We start from the raw sequence: 25,276 nt of genomic DNA on the forward strand, positions 1-25,276 counted from the left end.
TAGCTTGTGCAAACTGAATATTTTAATGTGAAAATTAAGTGATGAGGTATTCACCTGGTTCGATTCATGCAAGTTTATTAAGTTGTTCTGGGTAAGTGACAAAACCCACATACAGGCTCTTTGAAATTAAGTCTTAAAATGTCCACACTGAAGTTATCTGTTTTTCTCCCTTCAGCCACAGGTTGAAGTACTTTCTGAGGAAGAAGGGGAGGAAGAAGAGGAAGAGGAAGATATACTTTCTCTAGCAGAAGAAAAATACAGGCCTGCTGCACTGGAAAAGATGATCGCCCTGATCGCTCTCCTAGTCGAACAGTCTCGCTCAGAAAGGCAAGAGCTTCTGAAAAACCAAAGTAAATTCTAATCTGAGTTAGGTCAGAAAGAAATTACAGATTTTGTGGATTTGTTGGTGTCGGTTTTTTTTCTTGTGGGCTTCTTTAACAGTATAAATGAGCTTGTGTATGGGCCCCTTATATTTCTAACCCTTTAAAAGGTAAATATTTAGTCACTGTTGACCAAATAACACTCAGGCTAAATCCTCAAATACGTTCAGTTGCCCATATATGAATTTCTTCTGGTTTAAGTACAAAATATTTTCTTTTATTCAGCTTTATATCAATACTTTTTTTTTCTTTTATATATTGTGATACCGAAGAATATAAACTAACACTCAATCCTGTATTTCTCCTTAACCTTACTTTTCAATTGCTGAAGTAAAATTATTAAGGGTTTTTTTTTGTATTTTAGGCATTTGACCCTGTCACAAAACGACATGGCAGCATTAACAGGAGGAAAGGTAATTCCTTTAAATATGACTGTATAAGCCTCATAGAAAAGCACAGATGCATGTGCACGTACATAACTGTAGACAGTATACTAGTATCTCATTGTTTGTTGCAGGGTTTTCCTTTTTTGTTTCAACATATCCGTGATGGTATCAACATCAGGCAAACTTGCAATCTCATTTTCAGTTTGTGTCGGTACAATAATCGACTCGCAGAACATGTAAGTATCAGAGACTGTAGCTGGTTGTTGAAAATCTTATCTTGTAAAGTGTAATGGGGTACTTTTTATTCTTTTAACTGAATAAGCACAAGTCTAAGTGAGTTTTGTTTGTTTTGTTTTTAAGATTGTGTCCATGCTTTTCACATCTATAGCAAAGTTGACTCCTGAGGTATGTAAACATACTACCTGTATATTAAATCATCCGTGTTAATATTTTTCTGTTTTAAATTACTTCATCCTTCTCTAACCAACAATCTTGCATGGAAGATGATCCATGGAAGTTTTTGTGACATTAAATGAAGTCTAATTGCACTGTGTATTAAGTTTCTAAATCTGGTATGCAGTTTAAGATGAAGGTTTTATTCAAAGACAAGTAATGTATTTCTACATTCTCCAGCTATATGAATTAAAAGAATTGGTAACAATAATCATAATTATCGTCTGGTTGTTCAAGTTTTGGGGCACTGCTTTGCAGTTCTGTGCATGCAAACATATTTCTCAGTCAGAATAAATTCCTGCCCTGGTAATAACAAAAATGCTGAGAGTTCCAGATGGATTCCACATGAAAAATAGATGGAGCGGAGAAGTTTATGCTCACACAAGGAAGTTCTTATATAGTGCTGTCAGAAAAGGAAAAATAATCAGGAGAAATTGAGGGCATGTCAAGCAGAGGAGTTATGATCATGGTTGGAAAAGAGGCACGTACGAAATCGCTCTCATGACAGCTTTGCTTTGTGTGATGGAATGGGCACTATCGGATGACAGTCTACTTCCCTCCTCATGCTAACGTATGCTATGTTTTTATGCTTTCTTTGCTTTGCACACACACAACTGCACCGGAGACGTTTTTGATGAGGTGCAAAATATATAACAGCAGTAGTAAGCACTTTCTTGAAGCATTGTTTAAAGCTGGGTGAGTCTTGGCAAACTTAAACAACAAAATTCGTAATAGAGCCAACACGGTAGTGTAGAACTGTTAGCCGTTTCAGAGGAAAACAGTGTAAACCCTCAGAATATGCTGCTTTAGGATAAACTATTCACAATCCATGTTACATGTTATGCAAATACCTAAGAATAATATTTTCTCTGAGATAGGAAAATCTTCTATATATATAAACCAGGATAAATTGGTGAATTCTTCAGCACCATACAGCTTGATCCCCCTTCTTTGTTCAGGATAATGTGACTTAAAATGTGAACTGTTACTTCCTCGCACCTATATACTTCTACTAGGCTGATCCTAGCTAGTACGATCATGTTGCCTGGCACTAGCTAGAACCAGTGGCTTAATTCTGTTGTACCCACATGTGGATATCAGCATATATGGATTATTTACAGATGAAATAATAAGGGATTAAAACTAATATAAATGTTCATGTCTGAAGTTTGTAGAAATCTATTTTTATACAAACAGTTGGGCTATTTTAAAAAGACTATACAAAAATTAGTGGGTGAAATAGATCAAATGGACATTTTTCTTCTTATGCATTCCAGGCAGCCAATCCTTTCTTCAAATTGCTGACCATGCTCATGGAGTTTGCTGGTGGACCTCCAGGAATGCCACCCTTTGCTTCTTACATTCTGCAGAGGATATGGGAGGTACAACATGTAAAAGAAAACAGAAGCCAAATTGGTTTTCTCTTGTTTCTTTTATGTCTATGAAAAAGTTTTACGTTTCCTTGTCATCCTTGCTGCATCAATTCCTGATTTTATTTTCTATTATTTTATGACCATGTCTCTTCCAAATAAAGAGCAACAGCTAATAGACATTTAGAAGTTCTGGTGTAACTTTTATTTTAACAGCATTTGGGTTAATTGGTATTTCAGTTTAGCTTTAAATTTCAGTTTAATGAGAAATTATTTGATTCATAATAAGGGTCTAGAATGCTGCTTCTAGGCAAATTCCACTGATTTTTCTCAGTTGTCCTTTTGCAAGGACTGTAAAACATTTCAGGGGACGTTGTCCATTACGTACTGGTTCTTTGAGTGTTGGTTTGACATTTTTTGTTCTCTGTAAAATGCGCATTAACATTTTTCACCCCTAAAATAGTGCTAAATTGCACGTAGCGGATAACTGCTATGGTGCAGGACCATTCTTGCTGCCATTTCTAAAGCCAGTAAGAGACTTTTTAACCAAGTTGGCAGAGAGAGGAATTCCTAGCTCTGAGCAATAGAATAGGAATTAAGCTTTCACTTCAAGTAGCTGCTCTTTAAGTTCCAAGTACAATTCACTGTCTTTATCACTGCCTGAGCACAGTGTGTCCAGCCTGAAGACTGCTGAGCACAAGCTGCTGAACACTCATTACTTTAATACTCTTCAAAAAGTGGGCCTGGGGCTTGTAGCAGGTTATTACTGTGCAGAATTGAGCCCTCTGGTAAGACACAAACCTGTCTCACCCACTGAAGCGCTTCAGGATAGAATATTCAAAAGTATTTTACTCCTGGTTAGGAGCAGTTACAGGATGGGAACCACTAGGTAACCTGGGAAGGCACATAACAAAGTGTTTGCTAGGTGTCTGATTGGAATATGAATTAACTGTGACTGCTGTACCTCAGGTAAAGAGATTTCGAACAGCAGATCTCAAGGTCAAGAGTTACATCTAGCTACTTTCTGTATACAGGGAAGTGGTGGATTATGAATGTCTCTTGTTTTCCAAGAGAGTTTTTGTAATTAAACTCCTTATGACGCTATACAAGCTGTGGTGTGAAGCGAATACCCATGCTTTATGCTTCTCTTAGCCACAAAGTTTAGGTATATAATTGGTTAAGTAATCCTCTTTTATTTCCCTCTTTATTCTGACTACACAAACTGAACCTACAGAGGAAGCGAGTCAGTGACAGGTTTCTGCTGGGAAGTCACACTTTCAGCAGTAGAAGTCACAGGTTCAGTCTCTGGTGTTGCCAGCATTTTTATCCTTCCCTTGTTGACACAGGTCTAGAGACACCAGTTGTGCAGACAGGGAGGAGAGGCTCAGTAGTTCATGCAGAGACAGGTTTGGGATGTAGAACCTACTTTTGCAGCCACTCCAGCTTCTGGAATTCATTAAAAAGTGATTGAGCTGTGAAGACAGTGACCAATGACAGTCTCTTGGAGATAGCCTCCAGCTATTGCAAAGGAAATTTAACAGATCCATTTGTCATTTCTAAAAAAAAGGAGGAGATTGTTCTTAATGTATTTATTTTTAAACTGTCGTTAATATTTTATAAGCAAAGGTTTGGTCATTTCAGCTGCTCATATTCTTCAGGTGGATTGGAGTAGTTGAGAACAGCTTCAGCAACCCAGTTACTGCCTGTGGTTCCTTAGGTAGATAGACAGAATTCCTTTTTCCTTGTCTGAGCACCTGGGTCTCAAGGTAAAAAGAAAACAGTTTTTAAACACTAGCACATGAATGAACTACATTTATTGGCCTGATGTCAGCAAATTTTCAACTACACAGAGCCAGAAAGCCAAGGAAGCCCCATTTGGCCTTGTTATCTGTAAGGCTTTGATAACTGTACAACAGAACTCCATTGTGCTTGTGACATGGGGCTTGTCATTACCTCTGCAAAGCACGAGATGAATTTATTTCTTGAAATTGTCTTTTTATAAGAACCATAATGGTTACCCTCAGCATGAAGCTATATGCGCATATTTGCATACCATTCGTGTTCTTTTGATAGAACTCATACAAAAATACTGATTTGATGTTAAGATTTTGTCTTAGGTATTTAAAATACAAAAAGCTTTATTTCTTTATAAAGACAAGATTGTTCAGTTTTCTAAGTGCTTAACATTTCAACTCTGGAGTATTTCAAAACATAGAATCACAGAATGGTTTGGGTTGGAAAGGACCTTAAAGCTCATCCAGTTCCAACCCCCTGGCACGGGCAGGGACACCTTCCACTAGAGCAGGTTGCTCCAAGCCCCTGTGTCCCACCTGGCCTTGAACACTGCCAGGGATGGGGCAGCCACAGCTTCTCTGGGAAAAGTCTGTGCCAGCGCCTCAGCACCCTCACAGGGAAGAGCTTCTGCCTCAGAGCTCATCTCAATCTCCCCTCTGGCAGGTTAAAGCCATTCCCTTTGGCCTGTCCCTACAGGCCCTTGTAAAAAGCCCCTCTCCAAATTTCTTTAGGTATTAGAAGACTTGTTACAAGGTCTCTCCTGAGCCTTCTCTGAGGATGCAGAAAGGATTCACATGCAGAACGGATCTGGAGAGTAACTTTCTGGACTTAGACTGAACTTTCAAAAGCTCTGAACTTTGATTCAGAAAAGATTCAGAAGCACAAACCAGGGATATCCAGGCTTTTCTTTGCCTGCCAGGGCCACCTCGTTCTTGTCAGTGCTTTGATAGCCCTAAGTGATTTTGGAAAAGTATTTTGGAAGTCTTAGTAGTTATTTTTAGGGTTGTGGGGTTTCTTAAATATACACAATCAGTACATAGGATCAAGGCTGATGTATTCTTTTTGATTTTTCCACTCCTTTCAGGTCATTGAATACAACCCATCTCAGTGCCTGGATTGGCTGGCTGTGCAAACACCTCGAAACAAACTAGCTCACAGCTGGGTGCTGCAAAACATGGAAAACTGGGTGGAACGTTTTCTTCTGGCACACAACTATCCTAGAGTCAGAACTTGTAAGTTAATTTAAATTGAAGAAAACTATTCTTGTGTTGTAGCAAGTTACTATGCATAGGGCATTCCTCTCACAAATAAAGTCCATGCCCTCGTGCTTGTCTTTTCTTCCTTTTCCACTTGTAGAATTGCTGTCTGTGGTGCCTCATCAAGATATGCTGCCTGGTGTTGATAAAGACTAGGTTTTGATTTCATAACTTGAATGATACATTAGTAGGTTCTTTATCTGATGTGCTTCATCTACAAGATCCAGGAAAACCCAAAGAAGAAAAAGAGCCAAGAGGATCTCCATAGTGTCCATCACAGAGTTGTGCTGTAGATAGTAGTAGTTCATGTTCATCTTTCACCCCTCGCAGAGTGATTGTCAGTTGAGGCCTTTGAACTGTGGGTCAAGGAGAAGCAGCCTGTGCTTCTCCCCAGCTCCAGGGTGTCCTGGCTCTAGTTCTTTCTGCCACGAGTCATACTGTCAGATTGCCAGATCCCATTTTCAGCCTTTCCTGATTCCACAGTAACAGGCCACACGGAACTTTATAGGTTTTCTGTGATTGAGGGAAACTGGAGGTACAGCTTTGCAACAGACTGGTTATAAACATCTCTGAAGAGGTAATGAGATCTTGATCAAGCAGTAGACAGTTTGCATTGACAACTAGGTTTGCATTTCTGTGATGGATACATTGTGTTAGAACAGTTAGAACCAAGCAGCAGGCAGGAACATGGGGGAAGAGGCCCTGAAGCAGATCTCAACACCACTTGCTTTGTGCTAGTCTTATCCACTCTGGTTTTTTTTATTTCGGCTCTAGTGTGAATGTAGTAATACCAGATTCTGTAAAATGCTTTGAGATCTGTGAATGGAACATATGATGTAATTTAAGTTGTGTTTAAATGGCTGTTAAGCATGTGTGTCACTTTCAAAGGCGTAACAAATCTGTTTTCATTTGAAGCTGCAGCCTATCTCTTGGTGTCGCTTATTCCAAGCAATTCCTTCCGTCAGATGTTCCGATCGACCCGCTCTTTGCACATCCCTACCCGCGACCTGCCCCTCAGCCCAGATACCACAGTAGTTCTTCATCAAGTCTACAACGTGCTTCTTGGCCTTCTTTCAAGAGCTAAGCTATATGTCGATGCTGCTGTTCATGGCACCACAAAACTTGTGCCCTACTTCAGTTTCATGACATATTGTTTGATCTCCAAAACTGAGAAACTCATGTTTTCTACGTACTTCATGGACTTATGGAACCTTTTCCAGCCTAAACTTTCTGAGCCGGCTATAGCCACCAACCACAACAAACAAGCTTTGCTGTCTTTTTGGTACAACGTGTGTGTCGACTGTCCAGAGAACGTCCGCCTTATTGTACAGAACCCCGTGGTGACAAAGAACATTGCCTTCAATTACATCCTCGCAGACCATGATGATCAGGATGTGGTGCTCTTCAACCGTGGGATGCTGCCTGCCTACTATGGCATCCTGCGCCTCTGCTGCGAGCAGTCCCCTGCGTTCACGAGGCAGCTGGCTTCACACCAGAATATCCAGTGGGCCTTCAAGAACCTCACGCCACACGCCAGTCAGTACCCAGGAGTAAGTAGATGGATACCAAAATGTACCCTTAATGCGGTCTCAAGAAAAGAGTGTGTTGCATTCTAACACACTAAGCTGGAGGAATTCCCAGTGAGTTTCTTCTTGGCCTTCAGTTTGTGGAGTAGGACTAAGATTGATCTTGTGGCATTCAAATGGAGGATGACCTGGGGTTCACTTCATTTCTGTTGAAACACTCATGCTGTTTGCAAAACATTGGTACACAGGGAGTTGCACCATCTCTGCAACGTGATGACACTTGAGGTAGAGAGGAGGTGCCAGTTAAAATAGTCTATGCGTAATGGTGAAAAAACAGGTTTGCAAAGCTTTTAAGAGACAAAGTATGTGGTTTGGAGTGATTATGCTGCTTTGGGGTCCTCTGTGGGTGTGCAAGGACAGGAAGAATACAAAGTTTTCCTTCACTGTGAAGCGGAGGAGGATGTGTAGAACAGGGTGCCCAGAGAAGCTGTGGCTGCCCCATCCCTGGCAGTGTTCAAGGCCAGGTTGGACACAGGGGCTTGGAGCAACCTGCTCTAGTGGAAGGTGTCCCTGCCCGTGCCAGGGGGTTGGAACTGGATGAGCTTTGAGGTCCCTTCCAACGCAAATCATTCTATGATGATGAGCTTTTGTCTCATTCACCTCACAAAGTTACACTCTGACAGTCCTGGGCGTAGTCCTGCTGGTTTCATTGTTTGCATCTCCCTTTGGAAGGCTCCAAAGGTTGTCCAGCGAGGGCCTTTAGTTACTCCACTGTGTTTAGTATTTCCTGTGCATATGTGGTTTCAGCGAACTTTTAGCATAAGCAACCTTCTGAATTCTGTTACTTAGAATATAGTATTACTATCATCAGAGAATGATGAAGATGACCCCCTTTAAGGAAAGCTGGGAAGTTTGGTCACATGGATCAGAATTTCAGATATGTATTTTTTTAATATATGTATATGTGGCAATGGGCTCTGCTGTTAGGAAGCCTCAAAACGTCCATTTCAGGTTCAGAAGTGTTATCTCCAATACCTGTGTCCTAATCCACGCAGTAAACAGTAAAGGCTAAAAGCAAACTACGTTTGAGATAGGTGAGAAATATCCACAGTTTCTCTGTCACAACTTTAGTTTGTAAGAACCATTTAGTTTGAATTATTTAAGGTTAAAATGTTGTCTGCTGATTTTAGAACTTTGTTGTAATGCTGAAGAATGTATTCCCATCCATATTTGCTTCTGTATGTGTTCTGCACACTCCTCAGCAGAAGCAATATGCAGTACATAACACAAGATAGCTCTAAACCATCACATACTGAGAGAGGTTACTCTAACCTAATATTTTTCGTGTTTCAGGCAGTAGAAGAGCTGTTTAACCTCATGCAGCTGTTTGTAGCTCAGAGACCAGACATGAGAGAAGAGGAGATAGAAGACATCAAGCAATTTAAGAAAACAACCATAAGCTGTTACCTGCGCTGCTTGGATGGACGGTCTTGTTGGACAACTTTAATAAGGTACGGTCGAGGTGAACTTGTACTGAAATAATCAATCCTGTTTCAGTAAGGACTGTATTTCACCAAATGCAAAGTACCATAAAAATTAGTGTTGTTATTTTGGAAAATATATCTATTCTTTTGGAAAAAGTTTGGGGGATACTTTTATTCAGAAATAAGCAAACAGAATGTTACAATTATAAGTTGGGGGGGGGGTTTCCCAAATCCATTGTTTGTGAATATAATTTATTTGAGAATGTTTCATCAGCTGAAAATTCAGAAACTAAGCAAATATTTTACTACAAAAGATGTAAACCAAGATATGTATATTGTTGGAGTCAGAAAGAAACACAATGACAAAATTGCATCAATAGAGCCCTTGGGAAAAACCTAAAACCAAATCAGTCAATGTTCTGCTTCAGCATTTAAGCTGAAATTCCATTCTCAGCCTACCATGACTAGTCTAGGATGGGCAAGGCAGCAATCTGAGCTGCTGTCATTGACATCTGTTATTTGGAAGCAGAAATGGTTTTTAGGAATTGTGCCTGTGGGACAGTCTCATTGTAGCGTATCTTCAAACAGTTTTTCATATTAGTTGTACATCTGAAACTGTTGCTTGGTTATTTTCGGGATGACTGTAAATCGGTCAGGAATTGGGGGTTTAAATGCAACTGTTGAGGCATTGAAATGATTAGGAAAAGGAAAATGGGCCTGTGTTACCTGAAGGGATTACAGTCTGTCACAGTGCACCACCAGGTTTTCCCAAATGCTCTGGAAGAATCGAGAGGAACTATTCAGTAGCATAATCCTTTATTTTCCATTCTGCTGTAAGCATCAAATATTCTGTCAGAAGCGTCATTATACATTTGAAAGTCCAAATATATGCTTAACTGAACCTATTTAAATGGGTCATTTCACAAGCATAAACTTCCATCTTTTGAAGTATTTTATTTTCCTCCATTTTTAGCATTTTTGCAGACATTATTTGGGAAATATTCATGTAAAGGTTGTTCATAAATTATTTTTGCTAATGGGAAGTTGACATCAGAGGCATTTTAAACTGAGAAAGTGGGGAGAAGAAATGAAGAATTTGGGGGGGTTTGGGGTTCTTTTGTGATTGTTTTCCAAAATACAGCATGAGCATAACAATGTTGAGCATTTGTATGAATTAGATGATTTATAATTTTCAGTGTTCTCAATATTTGGATTTTTTTCCTAGTGCCTTCAGAATATTATTAGAATCTGATGAAGACAGACTTCTTGTTGTGTTCAATAGAGGAATTGATCCCTGATGACTGAGGTAAATTGTTATTTAATCATAATAAACATCTCGCTTTCTCATCAAGTCATCCCTTCCTTCCCAACAATGTGTTTGCTTTAAATTCATAGAATCAATTGTTTTAATGTGGTGTCATGTGAAATAAATGAAATATGGTGGTTAAGCACTGACATACATGATACTTAGATCCTAAGAATTGTAGGAACACAAAAAAAAGCTTTACCAGACATTTTGGATGTCTAAACACTAAATGTAGGAGGCTCAGTGAGTATATTTTGAGGCAATACAATCATAATGGAGGGTAAAGATAAACAGGTTAGTTGTAACAGTGATTTGGTAGGATAACTAAAAAGGATGTGCTTAAATAAGGAAAGGAACACGACATAGAAGGGTGATGTGGCACCTCATCTATCAAGGATAGATACAATTGCAGTAAGGTTCATCATGGAGTGTAAGTTAAGTCTACTGAAAAAGGTGCAACTAGTAAGAGATGTCATGAGTAGGAAGTAATCAGTCTTTGCTTTCTTCACGTAGATACTTCCCCTGTTGTCTTTAGTAAGATTTCTTTAGTAGTAAAAAGATCAGGACAATGTTTGCCTGGTTCTCAAGACATGGGGGAAAGCCACCAACAGATGATTTTGAGAGGAGTGAGTTTTATGCTTGTTTGGTGTCATTCTTTTTGTTACAGATCAACTGAGCACAGTCACACAATTATTACTAGTTATGAAGTGTTAAGGCAACAGGTTAAAATACAGAAATAAAGGATCCTCACGTGCAATTGTGATTAATATTTCTGGGCACTTCTGAGGCAGTTCTACCTACCCTTCCTGCCAATTGTGCTTTTGTTTGCAAGGAGGAGTGGTCTCAGGACACACGAGATAGCTTTCTTTCTGATGAGACTAAACCTACGATGCATTTCTGGAGCACATACAGTTTATTCCAGTTGTAAATGGGTATTTGAGCCATGAGACCAGACCAGAGTTAGTTCAGAAGAGAGGGGAAAAAAAATAATCTTGGATTCTGTTCAACACTTCCATTATAGAGTTAATGGATGAGAACGTGTGTTTATTAAATGTACTGGCAGTGCAAAATGGGGAAGGACGCAGCTCCTTTTGAGAACAAGAATAAAACCCAAGATTGTCTGGATGTGTTGGAGAAAGCGTAAAAATCAGGTGCAGCTCATTCTTGGCATATGTAGAATGGTGTGGTCAGGGAGACATGGCAAACTGGTGCAAGTCAATGGTGCAAGACCAGTGGGCAGGAGGTACCTGTGGCTGTTGGAATGGATTGCATCAGATGGTGCCAGCAGGCACAACTGGAAGTCATCAAGAGGACTTGGAGCAAACACCTGTCAAGGCTATGAAGATGTTTAGTCTGCCTTAAGGCATGTAGATACACTAGATGATGCTTGGAGATTGATTCCAATCCCATTTTTACATGGTTTATATACAAAATTCTCTTAACTTTTTTTATGTCACTAATTTGTATTTTCTGGGGAAAAGTGTGACAGAAAAAGATGGAATTACAAAATCAGTTAGAAAAATGAAGGCACTGCAGTGCTGTTTGAAAATTTATCAGGAGCTTATTATGAATGTAAGGCTATTGATTACTTAAGTGTAGTTAATGACTGCAGAATATCTGTTCCTCCTTGGCTTACATTCAAAAAACATGGGCTTAAAAGTTAGGAACTAAGCTGTAACTTGATAACTTGTGAAACTCCTAAGTAGACTAAAATACATACATACATACATACATATAAAAAACTTGTTTAACAGCTTAGTTAAGCCTGATCCATACTGACAGTGGCTAATAAAGTTTATGAAGAATGTGTAGCATAAGATGCAATTTATCCTATGTAAAACGTTGCTAGATATTAGCTAAAACTAGTGTTGTCTTACAGCTTGAAATTACCAGGGCTCGTATTTTCACTTGTTCCCTAGAAGTGTTTTGCTTGGTGGAAAACACTGGATCAAGGAGTTGGAACATCCAGAGAAGTTTTCCACTTAGCAGGGTTGGCCACGTGTCCTTTAGTGTCACTATAATATGAAAATGGCATATCAAGATTTTGTGTTACAGGGAGTGAGATTATTGTTCCTTTATCTTTAAAATATCAGCAGGTTAAATATCTTCTCTCACATCTTGTTCTGGAATTTTTGCAGTTCAGAAACAAGCTACTTTTCCTTCCTAATATTTCTATAAATCACAGATGCCCAGAAGGTATTTTAGTTATAAAGGAGAAGTAATTCATCTGATGTACAATCATATAGTGTGAGTCCTTAAGCAACACTTTGAAAAATGACTAGCATCTCTATTAATCTTAGGATTTTTTTCCCCAAATTCACATATCCATGTCTGTCTTGAAAAAAACCCTAATATCACTTTGTTTGTTGGCTAAGAAAGATTGGGATTACAAGTATACAAAAATACTCTCAAATTATGCTTTGCTTACTGGGTCTTAGGTAAATGTGTGGAAACTTCGTTATTCTTTTCAGCCACTAATATAAAGCTTTTACCTTGAAAACAAACTGAGGCTGGTTTTAAATGTCTCTCAGCTGTATTTGGATGAGCACACCAAAACACCCATTTCCTGAGCTGAGAGGGATTGATGTTACCATACATTTTACATGTGCAGTTTCCCTCTGGCCTGTACATGAAAAACCCTGATATGACTCTAGTTTTTGGTTTAGATGAGCAGAACAAAACGGGAAGCTTCAGTTTAACCCCACATACAAGAGTGCTTGGTGTTCATTGTTACCAGAACCACATGTCCAGGTCAACAGTTACATTTGGTTGTTACAGAAGATACCTGGTCATTCAATTGTTCTCTCTCTTTCCTCCTCCCTTTTTGTCCCTTTCCCCTGTTCCCCACTCTTTACTTTTATTAGTAAATATCCTAATTCTGTACTCAGAATTATTCTCTTTTAAAACATCGTTATCTTTGAGTAATTTGGTGCTTGCATCTGGCACCGTCTATTTTGGTACATCTTGTTTGAGCATAAAATAAATGTCAAAGTGGTTTCTGTAGGATAGAAGGAGAAATGATAACAAGTCAAACAAGTCTGTTAATGTGTCAACATAAGGCTTTGGCAATTTTTTCTTTGCAGTCCTTCAACACGTTGCACATGATGTACCACGAGGCCACAGCTTGCCATGTGACTGGAGACCTGGTAGAACTTCTGTCTATTTTCCTTTCGGTTCTTAAGTCCACACGTCCATATCTTCAAAGAAAAGGTTTGATTATAACTCTTCAAATGACCCAATCCCCAGTATTTTATCTTATTGTCTGTGTTTAAATACTTCCCATACAGTAGGGGATATGATTATTAGAAGTTGTTAAATTGGTACTTACTAAATTATTTCTTAGCAGACTGAAACTAGATAAAGTAACTTTAAGAGCAGTAGACAGGTGAGATTTAACAGATTTCTAGATGGATTAAAATCATACTGGAGGAAAAAGAGTAAAATTCAGCAGTAAAATTCTGTGCTTTATTTAACGAGCTTTTGAGAAATGAACTCAAGGAATTGCTGTGTGGTTTGCCTCTGCAGATGTGAAGCAAGCTCTCATTCAGTGGCAGGAGCGAATTGAATTTGCCCATAAGCTCTTAACTCTGCTGAATTCCTACAGTCCTCCAGAGCTTCGGAATGCTTGTATCGGTAAGTCAGAACAGCGTAACTGCAGCCAGAGAGGAATTGCTCTGTGCAGTTACCCACTTTGAGATTGAAATCCCATTCTTGCAAGTGCAAATGCTTCATAGAGACTCTGTAGGTTGGGGTTGTTTATATTAAAATTGTCAATACATAAGTATTGCCACTGTTCTAAATAATTATGCTTTTGTCAGGTTAAAATTAGCATTCTCACTTCCCCGGGCATGCAGACGTGCACAAAAGGCATGGCCAAAATCATTAGAATGGTTGGGTCGGAAAGAACCTTAAGATCATCTAGTTCCAACCCCCAAAAAGTCAGCCTTCATTTTGAGAGACCAGTTTTCTCCCTCCTAAGGGGCATGTTAAGGAATAATAACTCCTGAATTCAGGTGTCAGTGAGTTTAGAGTCAAATCCCAAATCTTACATTAAAATACTAACACTCCACTCAGAAGGGTGCATGGTGACTGAGTTAGTCTGAATAACAGCTTTTATGTGCTTTATGATCTGTTACTGGGAAGTAGAACAAAAGTAAAGCTTAAATAGCTTGTAGAATGGAATGGATTTGCTTTTCGAAGTTGTAGATGTAGACATTAGATGTAAGTGTCTCTCTTGCATTGTATACAAGGCCTACTTTTCTTCTAGTTTGGGCTTTTCTGATACTGTTTAATGGATATAATCTGCATTTTTATGCATGCTGACAAAAGCCTAAAACTGTGTCCAAATTACTTTTTGTGTGTGATTTGTGTGCATTTTCCCCTTATTTTGAGTTCCTTTCTCATTGCCCTCCTGACCGCTGCCGGTTGACTTTTTCCAGGCATCAAACCAGATGGAAAGAGGGTAATTTTACTGAGCTTCTACTTTCTACAAGCTGGCACCCCTCTCACTGGTGGTTGCTCCACCACTGAGCAGGTCTTCTCCCAGTGGCAGAGGTGAAGGGAATCGTGACTGAGTCAGGGGTGTTCACGCCACGGTTACTTACAGTAGAACCTACCTCCACAGCGCACACTAAGTGCAGCAAAAGTGATACAAAAGCGAGTTTGCAAATGCATGAGCCTGAAGTTAAACTGCTTGCTGTTGAAGAAATAACAATATGTAATAGCAAAAACAACTTTTTGTTTGTAGATGTCCTCAAGGAGCTTGTACTTTTAAGTCCTCATGATTTCCTACATACTCTGGTTCCATTTCTACAGCACAATCATTGTACATACCACCACAGTAATATCCCAAGTAGGTATTTCAGTGATTGTATTTTGAAGTTCTCTTACGCTATTATTACTCTATCGTGTTCCTTGCTGATGCCAAATATTGACCTTTTTAATATATCCCTGTTTTATCCTAACTTATACTACAGTGTCTCTTGGACCTTATTTTCCATGTCGTGAAAATTTGAAATTAATAGGGGGAAAAAGCAATATTCGTCCTCCACGTCCTGAACTTAACATGTGCCTCTTGCCCACCATGGTGGAAGCCAGCAAGGTAGGTAAAGCTTTGGGCTTATCAGTAGCCATTTCTCTATTGTTTTCCCATATTTTCTAGAAGTATAACAAGAATCCAGTAGCATGATGCATTTATATTTTCTTTGTAAGCAAAGCGTAATTCTTCTTCAAGATGTGTTGTCCTCATATACTCCATTCTAGATGTGCACTCCAGAAGCGCCATTTCCCTGCCCTTGGTGACACACAGCTTCATATTCCAGACATGATAAGGGGTCGGACCTTGTATTCAGGAAAACCCTCCCAATCTGCTTGTGGCATTTATAAAGACAATTCAGGAGCTGCCCAGGGACTGTCCAGATGGGTTTCAAGCTGTGTTAAGGTTTATTACCAGGCACCTGAGTAGATCCTCCAGGTTTCAGTAGAGTCCATTCAGCAGGACTGAAGTGGGATCTGCTCTTTGTTTGGGTGAAATACCAGCACCTGAAGTAGGGTACAGGGCTTTCAGTCTGTCACTGTCACGTCTGTGGGCTTCCTGATGGGATGCCAGCTCTGGTGGGGCTATTTTGTAGTCACTCACCACATCCCATTACTACAGTTGCAGCAGTGGTGGGATTCAGCTCACGTAACTTTGCCTATCTAAAAGCTCGAATTGTCCAGCTGTTTCTGTGGTTAATGGTGCTAAACAGTTACCTGTGGAAGGAGAAAAACAGTCCCCCTCCTTCCTGACCTAGGCCTCCAAGTCTGATGGGGTGACTCTTCCTCCAGAGGAGTCTGTCTCTCCACTGGCTGCAGGGAATACTGAAATGACTAGATTTTAGATGGCTAAAGTCAGGTAAGGTGAATCCCACCCTAAAAGGAATATGTATGGACAATCATTTGAAGAAGGAGAACTGGTTACTTGCTGTACAGTAACTGTGGTTCTTCAAGATGCTTTGTCCACACAGATTCTGTAGTCCCTCCTCCTCCTGTGCTGACTCCGAGTCCTGTCATAGGGGATTCTTATGGGTGAAGGAATTGAGTGGTGGTTGAAGCCGCCATACCCCTTATGCCCTCAGGTACAGTGGTCGCAAGGACACACTGGGTGCAGGCACAGCCCCAGTGGACACTGCTATTCAGAAAGAATCCAATCTCCTGCACATGGGGCCTATGTGCACGTAGATGGGAATCTGTGTGGGCAACACATTTCGAAGAAGCACGGTTACTGTAGGGTAAGTAACCCTTCTTTTTTAAAGCTTTCAGAACGATGCTGTGTATATTTGTGCACCATCAAGTCTACTGTGTAACCAAAGCTTTTAAAACATGCATAGAGCCAGAAATTACCTGTAGCGGTATTTTCCATTGTGTATCCAGAGGTAATGGATGCAACACTAAACAATGTAAATATTGGAACTTAAAAACTGTCATAGAATCACAGACTCGTTTGGGTTGGAAAAGACCTTAAAGCTCATCAATTCCAACCCCCTGCCACGGGCAGGGACACCTTCCACTAGAGCAGGTTGCTCCAAGCCCCTGTGTCCAACCTGGCCTTGAACACTGCCAGGGATGGGGCAGCCACAGCTTCCTTGACAAAGTATTTGTAATGAATTCATATACATTAGGAACCAAGAGATTTTGAAGCCCCTTCAACCACATCCATGATTACAGCTTCTTGTGGTTGTGCATGCTTATTTTTCATTCATTTGGTATGAGGCTGCATTCATTTGCTTGAGTTTTTGAGATTTCCTTTTGGCTGTCTGCTCTACAGAATCTGATACCATTTTAAGTGTATACATCCAAAATACATGCCAATATTGGCAAACTAAACCCATGGCATATATTTATCATTTGGTTTGAGGCATTCCCGAAAACGCTGCTTTGAAAGCTTGTGAAGCTTGGCCTTAAGAAAATCCTGACTTCCGCAGATCATAACTGACAAGCAATGATTTAAAAAGCAGTCGTGTGTATGTATTTAGGTATCTGTATGGGATTTAAAATCACTGCGTCCTTGTCATCTCCAAGATGTGGGATTCACACAGCTTGGCACCTTCTCGGTCTGTTCATTCAGAATCCTACACTGAAAGTTTTCACTGGTGGGGAATCGCCTTTGCCATCCCTCCTCCAGTCTCCCTGTTGTGCTTGCCAAAGCAAAGAGACACAGGTTACACCTCGAAATGCCCATTGGGGTTTCCCCTAGTACACGATCAGACAAGTGCAGTGACATTAAGCTGGATGCTTAGGAAACCTGGTTGCTGTCCAGTTGCTTATGTAGTTTAAATGAAGCTCTCTTAAATCTTCAGGGCAAAGATGATGTTTACGATCGTATGCTGCTAGACTACTTCTTTTCTTATCATCAGTTCATCCACCTACTCTGTCGAGTTGCAATCAACTGTGAAAAGTTTACTGAAACTTTAGTTAAAATGAGTAAGTATGAAGGTGAAACAGCCGAAGGATTTTTGTTCTGTGATAACTGTGAGCGCTTCTCCACTGAGTTTTATATTCAGAATCCTTAAGAAAAAGCAGAGCTTGGGAAATTTGCTGCATTAATTGTTCTGGACATTATTTTGTATCCACAAATAATGTGGTTTGGTGTGTATGATGTAGTACAGTCTTACCTACGTGACTGTCCAGAAAGGAGCTGAGGCAACCAGTGAGAATTCAGTCTCCTTCCACATTTAGAGATTAACACAGGGCTCGCTGAAGCTGCCTTATGTTTTGGTTGGCAGTTTAAATGGCTTTGGATCAGATCCTGAATCCTCAACACTCACATGCAGTTAATGGCATTAGTTGACAGCCTGCCTAGGGATGAACATGACGATGCTGGTTCTGTTCTTACCAACCTAGGTTGATTTTACCCCATATTTTTGGGAACCATCACAACATTCAATTACAGTTATAACCATTCAGTCATGTGGTTTGTACCCAATACTTGTTTCAGCTCTGCCCGTAGAACCACCAGTATTTGAGTTTCCTCCTGTCACAATGTAAACCCATTTTTGGGGGTGCGAACAAGGCATTTGTGGCTTTATCAGATGACTCCAGCTATTCAGCTGGCTCTGCAGCACCACATCCTGCCTCCAGTTGTCCCATTACGTCCATGTGCTGCTCCAGAGGCACAGTGTGGGGGGGTTTAAATTCCTTCCACCACAGACCCAGGATGAGACGAGTTACCCAGCACGGTAAGTGCAGGGGCACAGAACTCAGTGCCACACATACAGTTACTGCAGGGACACACACACTGGCAAACATCTCACTTCAGTTGTGTAGAATTTAGCTGTACAGCCAGATCTCTCTGTGGAGAGACATAGATTATTTCCAAGAGAAACTCAGTCTTCTGGTGCTTTAATATCTTTAGCAGAATGAACCACCTCCTGAAAATACCTGCTGCTTTTGTTTTCTGTGCCTGTAGAAGCTGGCTGGCTATGATTAAATACCACTCCTAGACAAATAAAACTATACAAAATTAATCTTTTCCAAAGAGAGATGGTAGTTGCAATGTTCTTTTGATCCCCAGAACAGTCCATCTGCCCATTGTTTGTCACACTCTTCTGATTGTAACTGTAGCGTGAATACTTACTATAGGCTGTGTTAGTGATAAAATTACTATAGGTTGTGTTAATGGTAAAGGTAACAGTGGTGCTTGGGCTAGTAAGAAAGATTACCTTTATGGTATTAAAAATACCTTTATGGTATTAAAAAACGCTGGTTTTAAAAAAAGCTATTTAAAACCTTTAAGTTCTGTACTGACCAATTGCAGTTGTGAGGCAGTAATAAAATAACCTGATGACAAACCCAGAACTAAAGCCAGCTCTTCAGCTTTTTACATTTCACAGGAATACTGAAGGGATACTTCTGTTTATTAAATGTACTGTAAAAACTTCAGACACACTCTGGGTGTTTCAGATTGTAAAAAAGGCCTAGAATGTGGCCTTGTGAAATGATACGGTGCCTTGGTACTACTTCTATCAGGAGGTGAGGATCTCCAACTAAATTCTCACAGACTATCTTATTTTCTCCTAAAATTTCAGGTGTCCTAGTTGCATATGAAGGTTTGCCACTTCACCTTGCGCTATTCCCCAAGCTTTGGACTGAGCTTTGTCAGACTCAGGTAAGAATCACTGAGTTTGAGAGCTAACGGAATGGAAACACAGGCAAAATACAATGAATGGGAAACAGAGATTAACCCGTAACTAGTGGCTATTGTTTAATCAATCAGATTAGCAGTATTCTGAATGGAAAATACCTCTGCTGATGTTGTCTGTCACGTGATAAAACCTGATAACTCAAGTAAAAACACCCGTGCCATGCAAAAACTGAGGCAGCACCTTCACAGAGTGTGTAACATTGGTTATGTGGTGGTCTGTGCAGTGCACAGAAGCTGCTGCATCCTGCCTCGGTGAGCTCCCAGCTTTTTGTGTAGCTTAAACACTTGTCTGATTGAATAAAAACTGGATGATCTCCAAGCTTGGTCATCATCATGTGCACACTGCAAGTTGGCTCACAGATGAGGAGACATCGGCCCTTCGTATACGTACTGATTGTGATAAACTGGCATTCCTATGGAACAAATGTCATAAAGGAGAATGTGAAATAATAATTGACAGTAATTAACTTGTTCCATGTACTGGTACCTGATAGACCTGAAATACAGTTACTGGTAAGAACAGTCCAGTACCGCAGCGCTGTACCTCCAGGGATGACTTTGCCATCTCCTCTCTCTCTCTTCCCCAGTCCCCGATGTCGAAGAACTGTGTGAAGCTCCTCTGTGAAGATCCGGTTTTTGCAGAGTATATAAAATGCATTCTGATGGATGAAAGGACCTTTCTTAACAACAACATAGTGTACACCTTTCTGACCCACTTCCTTCTCAAGGTACGTGGGCTTTTAGCAATAATTTCTATTTCAAGAAATGCATTCTGGTGTTTTTTGTGGTTTAAACAAAATACATTCTTTTCACAGGTCCAGGGGCAGGTGTTTTCTGAAGCAAACTGTGCCAACTTAATCAACACTCTAATTACAAACCTAATTAATCAGTATCAAAGCCTAGAATCTGACTTCAGCAACCAGAGAGTTGAAATTTCCAAAGCAAGCTCTACTTTAAACGGGGTGAGTCTTTTCTAAGCCCTTCAAGTAGGAGGCGGCGTATTTGCTCTGGAAACTCCTCAGTGCCACGTGCCAAGTTCTGATCAAAGAGGTGGTGTTGTTACCTCTGCTCTACCCTCACCTGTCCGGTGGGAAATGTCACCCCTGCCAACAAGATAACTAATGGTAGAAACATTCTAATCCAGCAAAAGATTTCATCTTCCAATGAGCAGCGCACTGTTGTCTGCTTAGGACAGATCTACGTTAAGTACTACTAGCATTAGTAGTGAGTGGGAAATTTCAATAGAGTAAGTATATTTAGAACTTGATCTTTTGGATGTTCAGAACATGAAGCCTCTGCTTGTTGCACAGATCTCTGCGTGTAGGATTAATCAAACATGAGTTTGAAATTAGTTTGCTTCTGTATTTTTAGGACCTCCGAGCACTTGCCTTGCTGCTTTCGGTGCACACTCCCAAACAGCTCAATTCAGCCCTGATTCCAACCTTACAAGAGCTTTTGAGCAAATGTAGAGCTTGTCAACAACAGAGGAACTCACTACAAGAGCAAGAAGCCAAAGAAAGAAAAACTAAAGGTTTGCCTTCTCTTATGGTGTCACTCAGACTAAGGTTTTACAAACTTCTACAAGATTAATGTGCACATTGTTTTCTCACCATAGTAGGTTGGGCCATTTCTTGGCTCCAATCCCCAGTGCTACACAACAAGTAGTATTTTATTATGGAGCTAAAACTCTACCCAATTACATGCCTAAAAATGTGAGAGGCCTATCACTTGGGTGTATGTATGGCACGAAAAGCATAGAATCATAGAATGGTTTGTGTTGGAAAGGACCTTAAGATCATCCAGTTCCAACCCCCTGCCACGGGCAGGGACACTCACACTAGACCATGTCACCCAAGGCCCATCCAACATGCATTTCCCTAAGCGAGTTTCCCTGTTCCTTGCAGATGATGAAGGAGCTACTCCTGTGAAGAGGCGGCGGGTGAGCAGCGACGAGGAGCACACTGTAGATAGCTGTATCAGTGACATAAAAACTGAACCCCGGGAGGCCTTGACCCCAACGAGCACTTCGGATAACGAGACACGGGACTCTTCCATCATCGACCCGGGCACTGAGCAAGATCCTCCTTCCCCCGAGAACAGTTCTGTCAAAGAGTACAGAATGGAAGTTCCATCTTCATTTTCAGAAGACATGATGTTAGCGACGCGGCCGCAGCACGCGGACGAGCAGGCAGGAAACGGTAAATTTGAAGAATGCAAAGAGTTTAAAGACCTGCAAACTTCCAAGGATCCCATTGGAGCCGAGGAGGACGCGGAGTTTCCCTCCACATCGATTTCAGCGGTTTTATCCGACCTCGCAGATCTGAGAGGCTGTGATGGTCAAGCCTTACCATCCCAGGACCCCGAAACTAGTTTATCAATCAGTTGTGGCCATTCCAGAGGACTCTTTAGTCACATGCCGCAGCATGACATTTTAGACATCCTGTGTAGGACCATTGAGTCTACGATTCACGTGGTCACAAGGATATCTGGAAAAGGAAACCAAGCTGCTTCTTGACATTAGATGGAGCATGTCTGCTTTTAAGTCTTTCTTTTATTTTTCTCTCCTTCCTTCCTTCCCCCTTTCCCCCCCCCCGCCCCAAAAAATGCTGTTTGTATAAGTTTTGCTTATTTCTGTTTTTGTGCTTCAGTTTGTCCAGTGCTCTCTGCTTGAATGGCAAGATAGATTTATATGCTTCCTTCTTGGTCAGGCAGAACTCAAGATTTGGGTTGGTTTTTCTTTTTTCATTTGATTTTCTTTTTTCTTTTGCATCTACCGTACACTTTCTTAAAGGGCAATCAGATAATGGGTATGTTTTATGTAATTAAGAGTTCACTGTAGTGGCTTTCATTTAATATTGGCTGTCTGGGAGAACAGGGCCTCCTGGCCCTGGATGATGTAATTTAAACTTATGGCATTTTTACTGTGTATAATATGGTGTCCTCTGTGCCAGTTTTGTACCTTATAATAGAGGCAGATTGCCTCAGATCGCTGTGGTTCTTATTATCAAAAATTAAGTTTACTTGTATACTAAACAACCACAAGAAATTTGATTCTGTAAAGAATCCTCTTTAGCTGTGGCCTGGCAGTATATATATGGTGCTTTATTTAACAGAATACCTGTGGAGGAAATAAAGCACACTTGATGTAAAATTAATTGTTTTATTTTTATTGACATGATCAATTGCTATTCTGTGCACTTCATTAAACTGATTGTGATGACTTTTCATTTGTTTATAATATGTGGCTTCAGTCTTTGGATTTCCCAGCAAAGACAACTTGAGAACTGAAACGGCTGCAGAGAGGAATGATGATCAGTTGTATATAATCGATGTAAATCTTGGTCCTCTTCTGGTTTACTTTGCATGGATGTTCAGTCACACAGTTGAGAGGGACTGGTGGTTGTTTGCTTTCTCCCCCCTATGTTGGAACATGAAGAGGTGCAGAAGCCAGTGGAACTTTTCATTTCCCTAACTCTGACCTGTGTTAGCCATGTTTTATTCCTGCACCATCCATAGACTTGCTTCCTTTTCCCCTCTACCTGCTGCCCAGGGGCCTGCTCCCTCTGGCTGTTGCTTTCTTGATGGCTTCTGCACCCCTCAAATGCTGGAATGACTTTATCATCTCTCCCTGTCCCACTTCCTCCTGTGATTTCCGAGCAATATCCATTATTTCCTATGTGACTTTTCAGACTGTCAATGATACTGGTTTTAATATCTGATTAAACTCCATTTTCAGCTTCATTTTCCAGTTGCTTAGCTCATTTGTTTCTCTATTGTCTTCATAATACATCTATCTGGGCCTTTTTTCTTCCAAATTCCTTCATTCTACCATTTAATGTAGTTGAGCATCATTTGCCTCTCCACGATTCTATTATGTGATGCTTTTGTGACTCCTCTTACTCTCCTTGAATCTACTCTCCATATTTTTAACCTTCTGCAAGTAATAATTTGTCTTTAAAGTTTACACTTGATATTCCCCTTGATTAGCACTTTTACTCCTGCAGTTACACACTGTATTGATGCTGGTGAGTAGTTAAGTTGGTCTTCTTGTTATTGAGACAAGTAATTATGGTTTCACTCCCTTTAGGAGTAATTTTATTACTGTTTCTGATCAACCTCTTCATAGATGGTAACTTCAGAGAAATCATTCTGCTCAAAGCTTCTCCGTAACAAGTTTCAGAGTTCATCTGTCAAGTCTTCTACCAAACCTCCTAATTCGCGGTTGGATTAAGGTGCGTGTAGGAAGATACCTTCAAGATACACCTTCAAGAGATGGAGCAGCCATTCTAACCCTTTGGTGAGTAGACTCTGTTAATTAATTGCTCTTATTAACAATGTGCATCTGGTTTTTGGCACGTTGTTTGATATTGCACTTTGTTGGCTTTAGCTTCTCATACAGGATGACATCACACCGTAATTCCATCACTAAAGCAAGAAAGTCTGTCTTTTGGGATGTTTCTTTCTCATTATTTCGACCCTCCCTTTGTGAAGTGTACCAAGTATGAACAGTATTTAATGATTATTTCATTAACAATACGCCCTTCTTGCTCTCCTGTGCTCCCAGATGAACATCAGCACTTTGATGTTCAGCTGGTCACTGACTAGGTTTTAGTCATTTTTAGGGTATTTGCCTTTACAGACCTATATATGTGATTTGCCAATGCTATTAGTAGTTGTTTTATATATTACTGTCAATTATTTTCTCACAAATACATAACTGGCCATATAGAATGCCAGGACAAGTCCAGACAAGGACTCTTGAAGTTACAATTCTGCGTGATGTTTCGGTGATGTAGGGCGTTGGGATTTGGTGGCTCTCTAGCCAAAGCACCTTTATGCAGTAAGACACTATGAGGCCAGCAGTTCCCTTTGCAGCCTCTTCAAAAACCTTGAGCAAAAGTGACAGCTTTAATTATAAGATTATCCTGTAAATCCAAACTGAGTAAATTTAATACCACCTTTTCTATTATTTTGCTTTAAAAATGGTGCCAGGATTACAGCAGTGTAACTGTTCTTACTGCTCTTCCCTCACATTACCTTCCAACTTCCCCCCTGGAGTATTCCTGCAGATTTTACTGGGAATTTTTCCCACTATTCTTGTCTCCTCTTCCCTACTCTTGTGTGCACCAGTTGCTTTATCTTCCTTTGGGTCCCTCACGTTCCATGCTGTGTAAGTCATGATTTTTTCCACAGTGTTCCCCTTCTTTAAATCATTTTCTGGCTTGTATTTCTTTGCATTCCAGAATGCTTTTGTATCCCTGTCTTTGAAAACCCCATCTTTAACTGACATCCTCAGTCTCTCAAAGCTTTTACTCTGTTCCATAGCTCATCCCACCTCTCATGTAATTGTTGTGGATTTCCTCCTGGAATTCCCCCCTTCCTTTCAACCCCTTCACAATTAAGCTTTTAAAATACTTTCTCCTGTCCCTGTGCACAGTCCCCAGCAGCCAGCCCCTGCTCCTGCACTCACACTGCCAACACCATCCTCTGCTCTTATTTTTGGCTATTGCCTTACAAATCATGTCCTTCACAGTTGTTTTTCCTTTTGGCTTTCTCAGAGACCAGGTGGTTCTCCAGAATCTTTTAGATCAGATATAAGGAAGAAGTTCTTTACAGTGAGGGTGCTGAGGCACTGGAATGGGTTGCCCAGGGAGGTTGTGGATGCTCCATCCCTGGCAGTGTTCAAGGCCAGGTTGGACAGAGCCTTGGGTGACATGGTCTAGTGTGAGGTGTCCCTGCCCATGGCAGGGGGTTGGAACTGGATGATCTTAAGGTCCTTTCCAACCCAAACCATTCTATGATTCTGTGATTCTATGATTAATCTTACCTCATTATAAAAGCACTACATCACAAGCAAAACTCCCTCTTTTGGCTCTGTTGCTTATTATTTCATACTGTTTACTCTCCCTGGCATGCCCTTTGTGCTCATTAGTCTCTCTAAAGCATGAATTCCAGTGAATGTGAACGTATTTTCCACAATCTCCATACATCTGTCTCCACTCCTGCCATTTCTCTTCAGTTATACTGAGGAAAATATTCTTCAGGACAGGGAAGTCGTCATGGGGACTGACTTAGAAAACAAGCTACATTTATGATACTGTAATTTCATCATGTATGATACTATCATTATCATCATACTG

At 40.5% G+C, this 25,276-nt stretch overlaps 1 protein-coding gene across 1 annotated transcript in view; it reads left to right on the top strand.

Moving 5' to 3' along the window:
- The window catches only part of USP34 (ubiquitin specific peptidase 34), a 133,059-nt gene that overhangs the window by 105,275 nt on the left and 2,508 nt on the right, over positions 1–25,276 (top strand). Inside the window, 20 exon segments of the mRNA XM_030490276.1 lie at positions 176–327; positions 745–793; positions 898–1,002; positions 1,127–1,171; positions 2,497–2,601; positions 5,468–5,615; positions 6,555–7,189; positions 8,519–8,676; positions 9,875–9,938; positions 9,941–9,955; positions 13,039–13,165; positions 13,481–13,588; positions 14,703–14,807; positions 14,932–15,056; positions 17,293–17,416; positions 19,021–19,100; positions 19,724–19,864; positions 19,952–20,098; positions 20,508–20,667; positions 21,041–23,433. Of these exon segments, the coding sequence (XP_030346136.1) occupies positions 176–327; positions 745–793; positions 898–1,002; positions 1,127–1,171; positions 2,497–2,601; positions 5,468–5,615; positions 6,555–7,189; positions 8,519–8,676; positions 9,875–9,938; positions 9,941–9,955; positions 13,039–13,165; positions 13,481–13,588; positions 14,703–14,807; positions 14,932–15,056; positions 17,293–17,416; positions 19,021–19,100; positions 19,724–19,864; positions 19,952–20,098; positions 20,508–20,667; positions 21,041–21,651 (3,204 nt within the window). The 3' untranslated portion in view covers positions 21,652–23,433.

Source organism: Strigops habroptila, chromosome 6 (assembly GCF_004027225.2).
Source record: "Strigops habroptila isolate Jane chromosome 6, bStrHab1.2.pri, whole genome shotgun sequence".
Classification (NCBI taxonomy): domain Eukaryota; kingdom Metazoa; phylum Chordata; class Aves; order Psittaciformes; family Psittacidae; genus Strigops; species Strigops habroptila.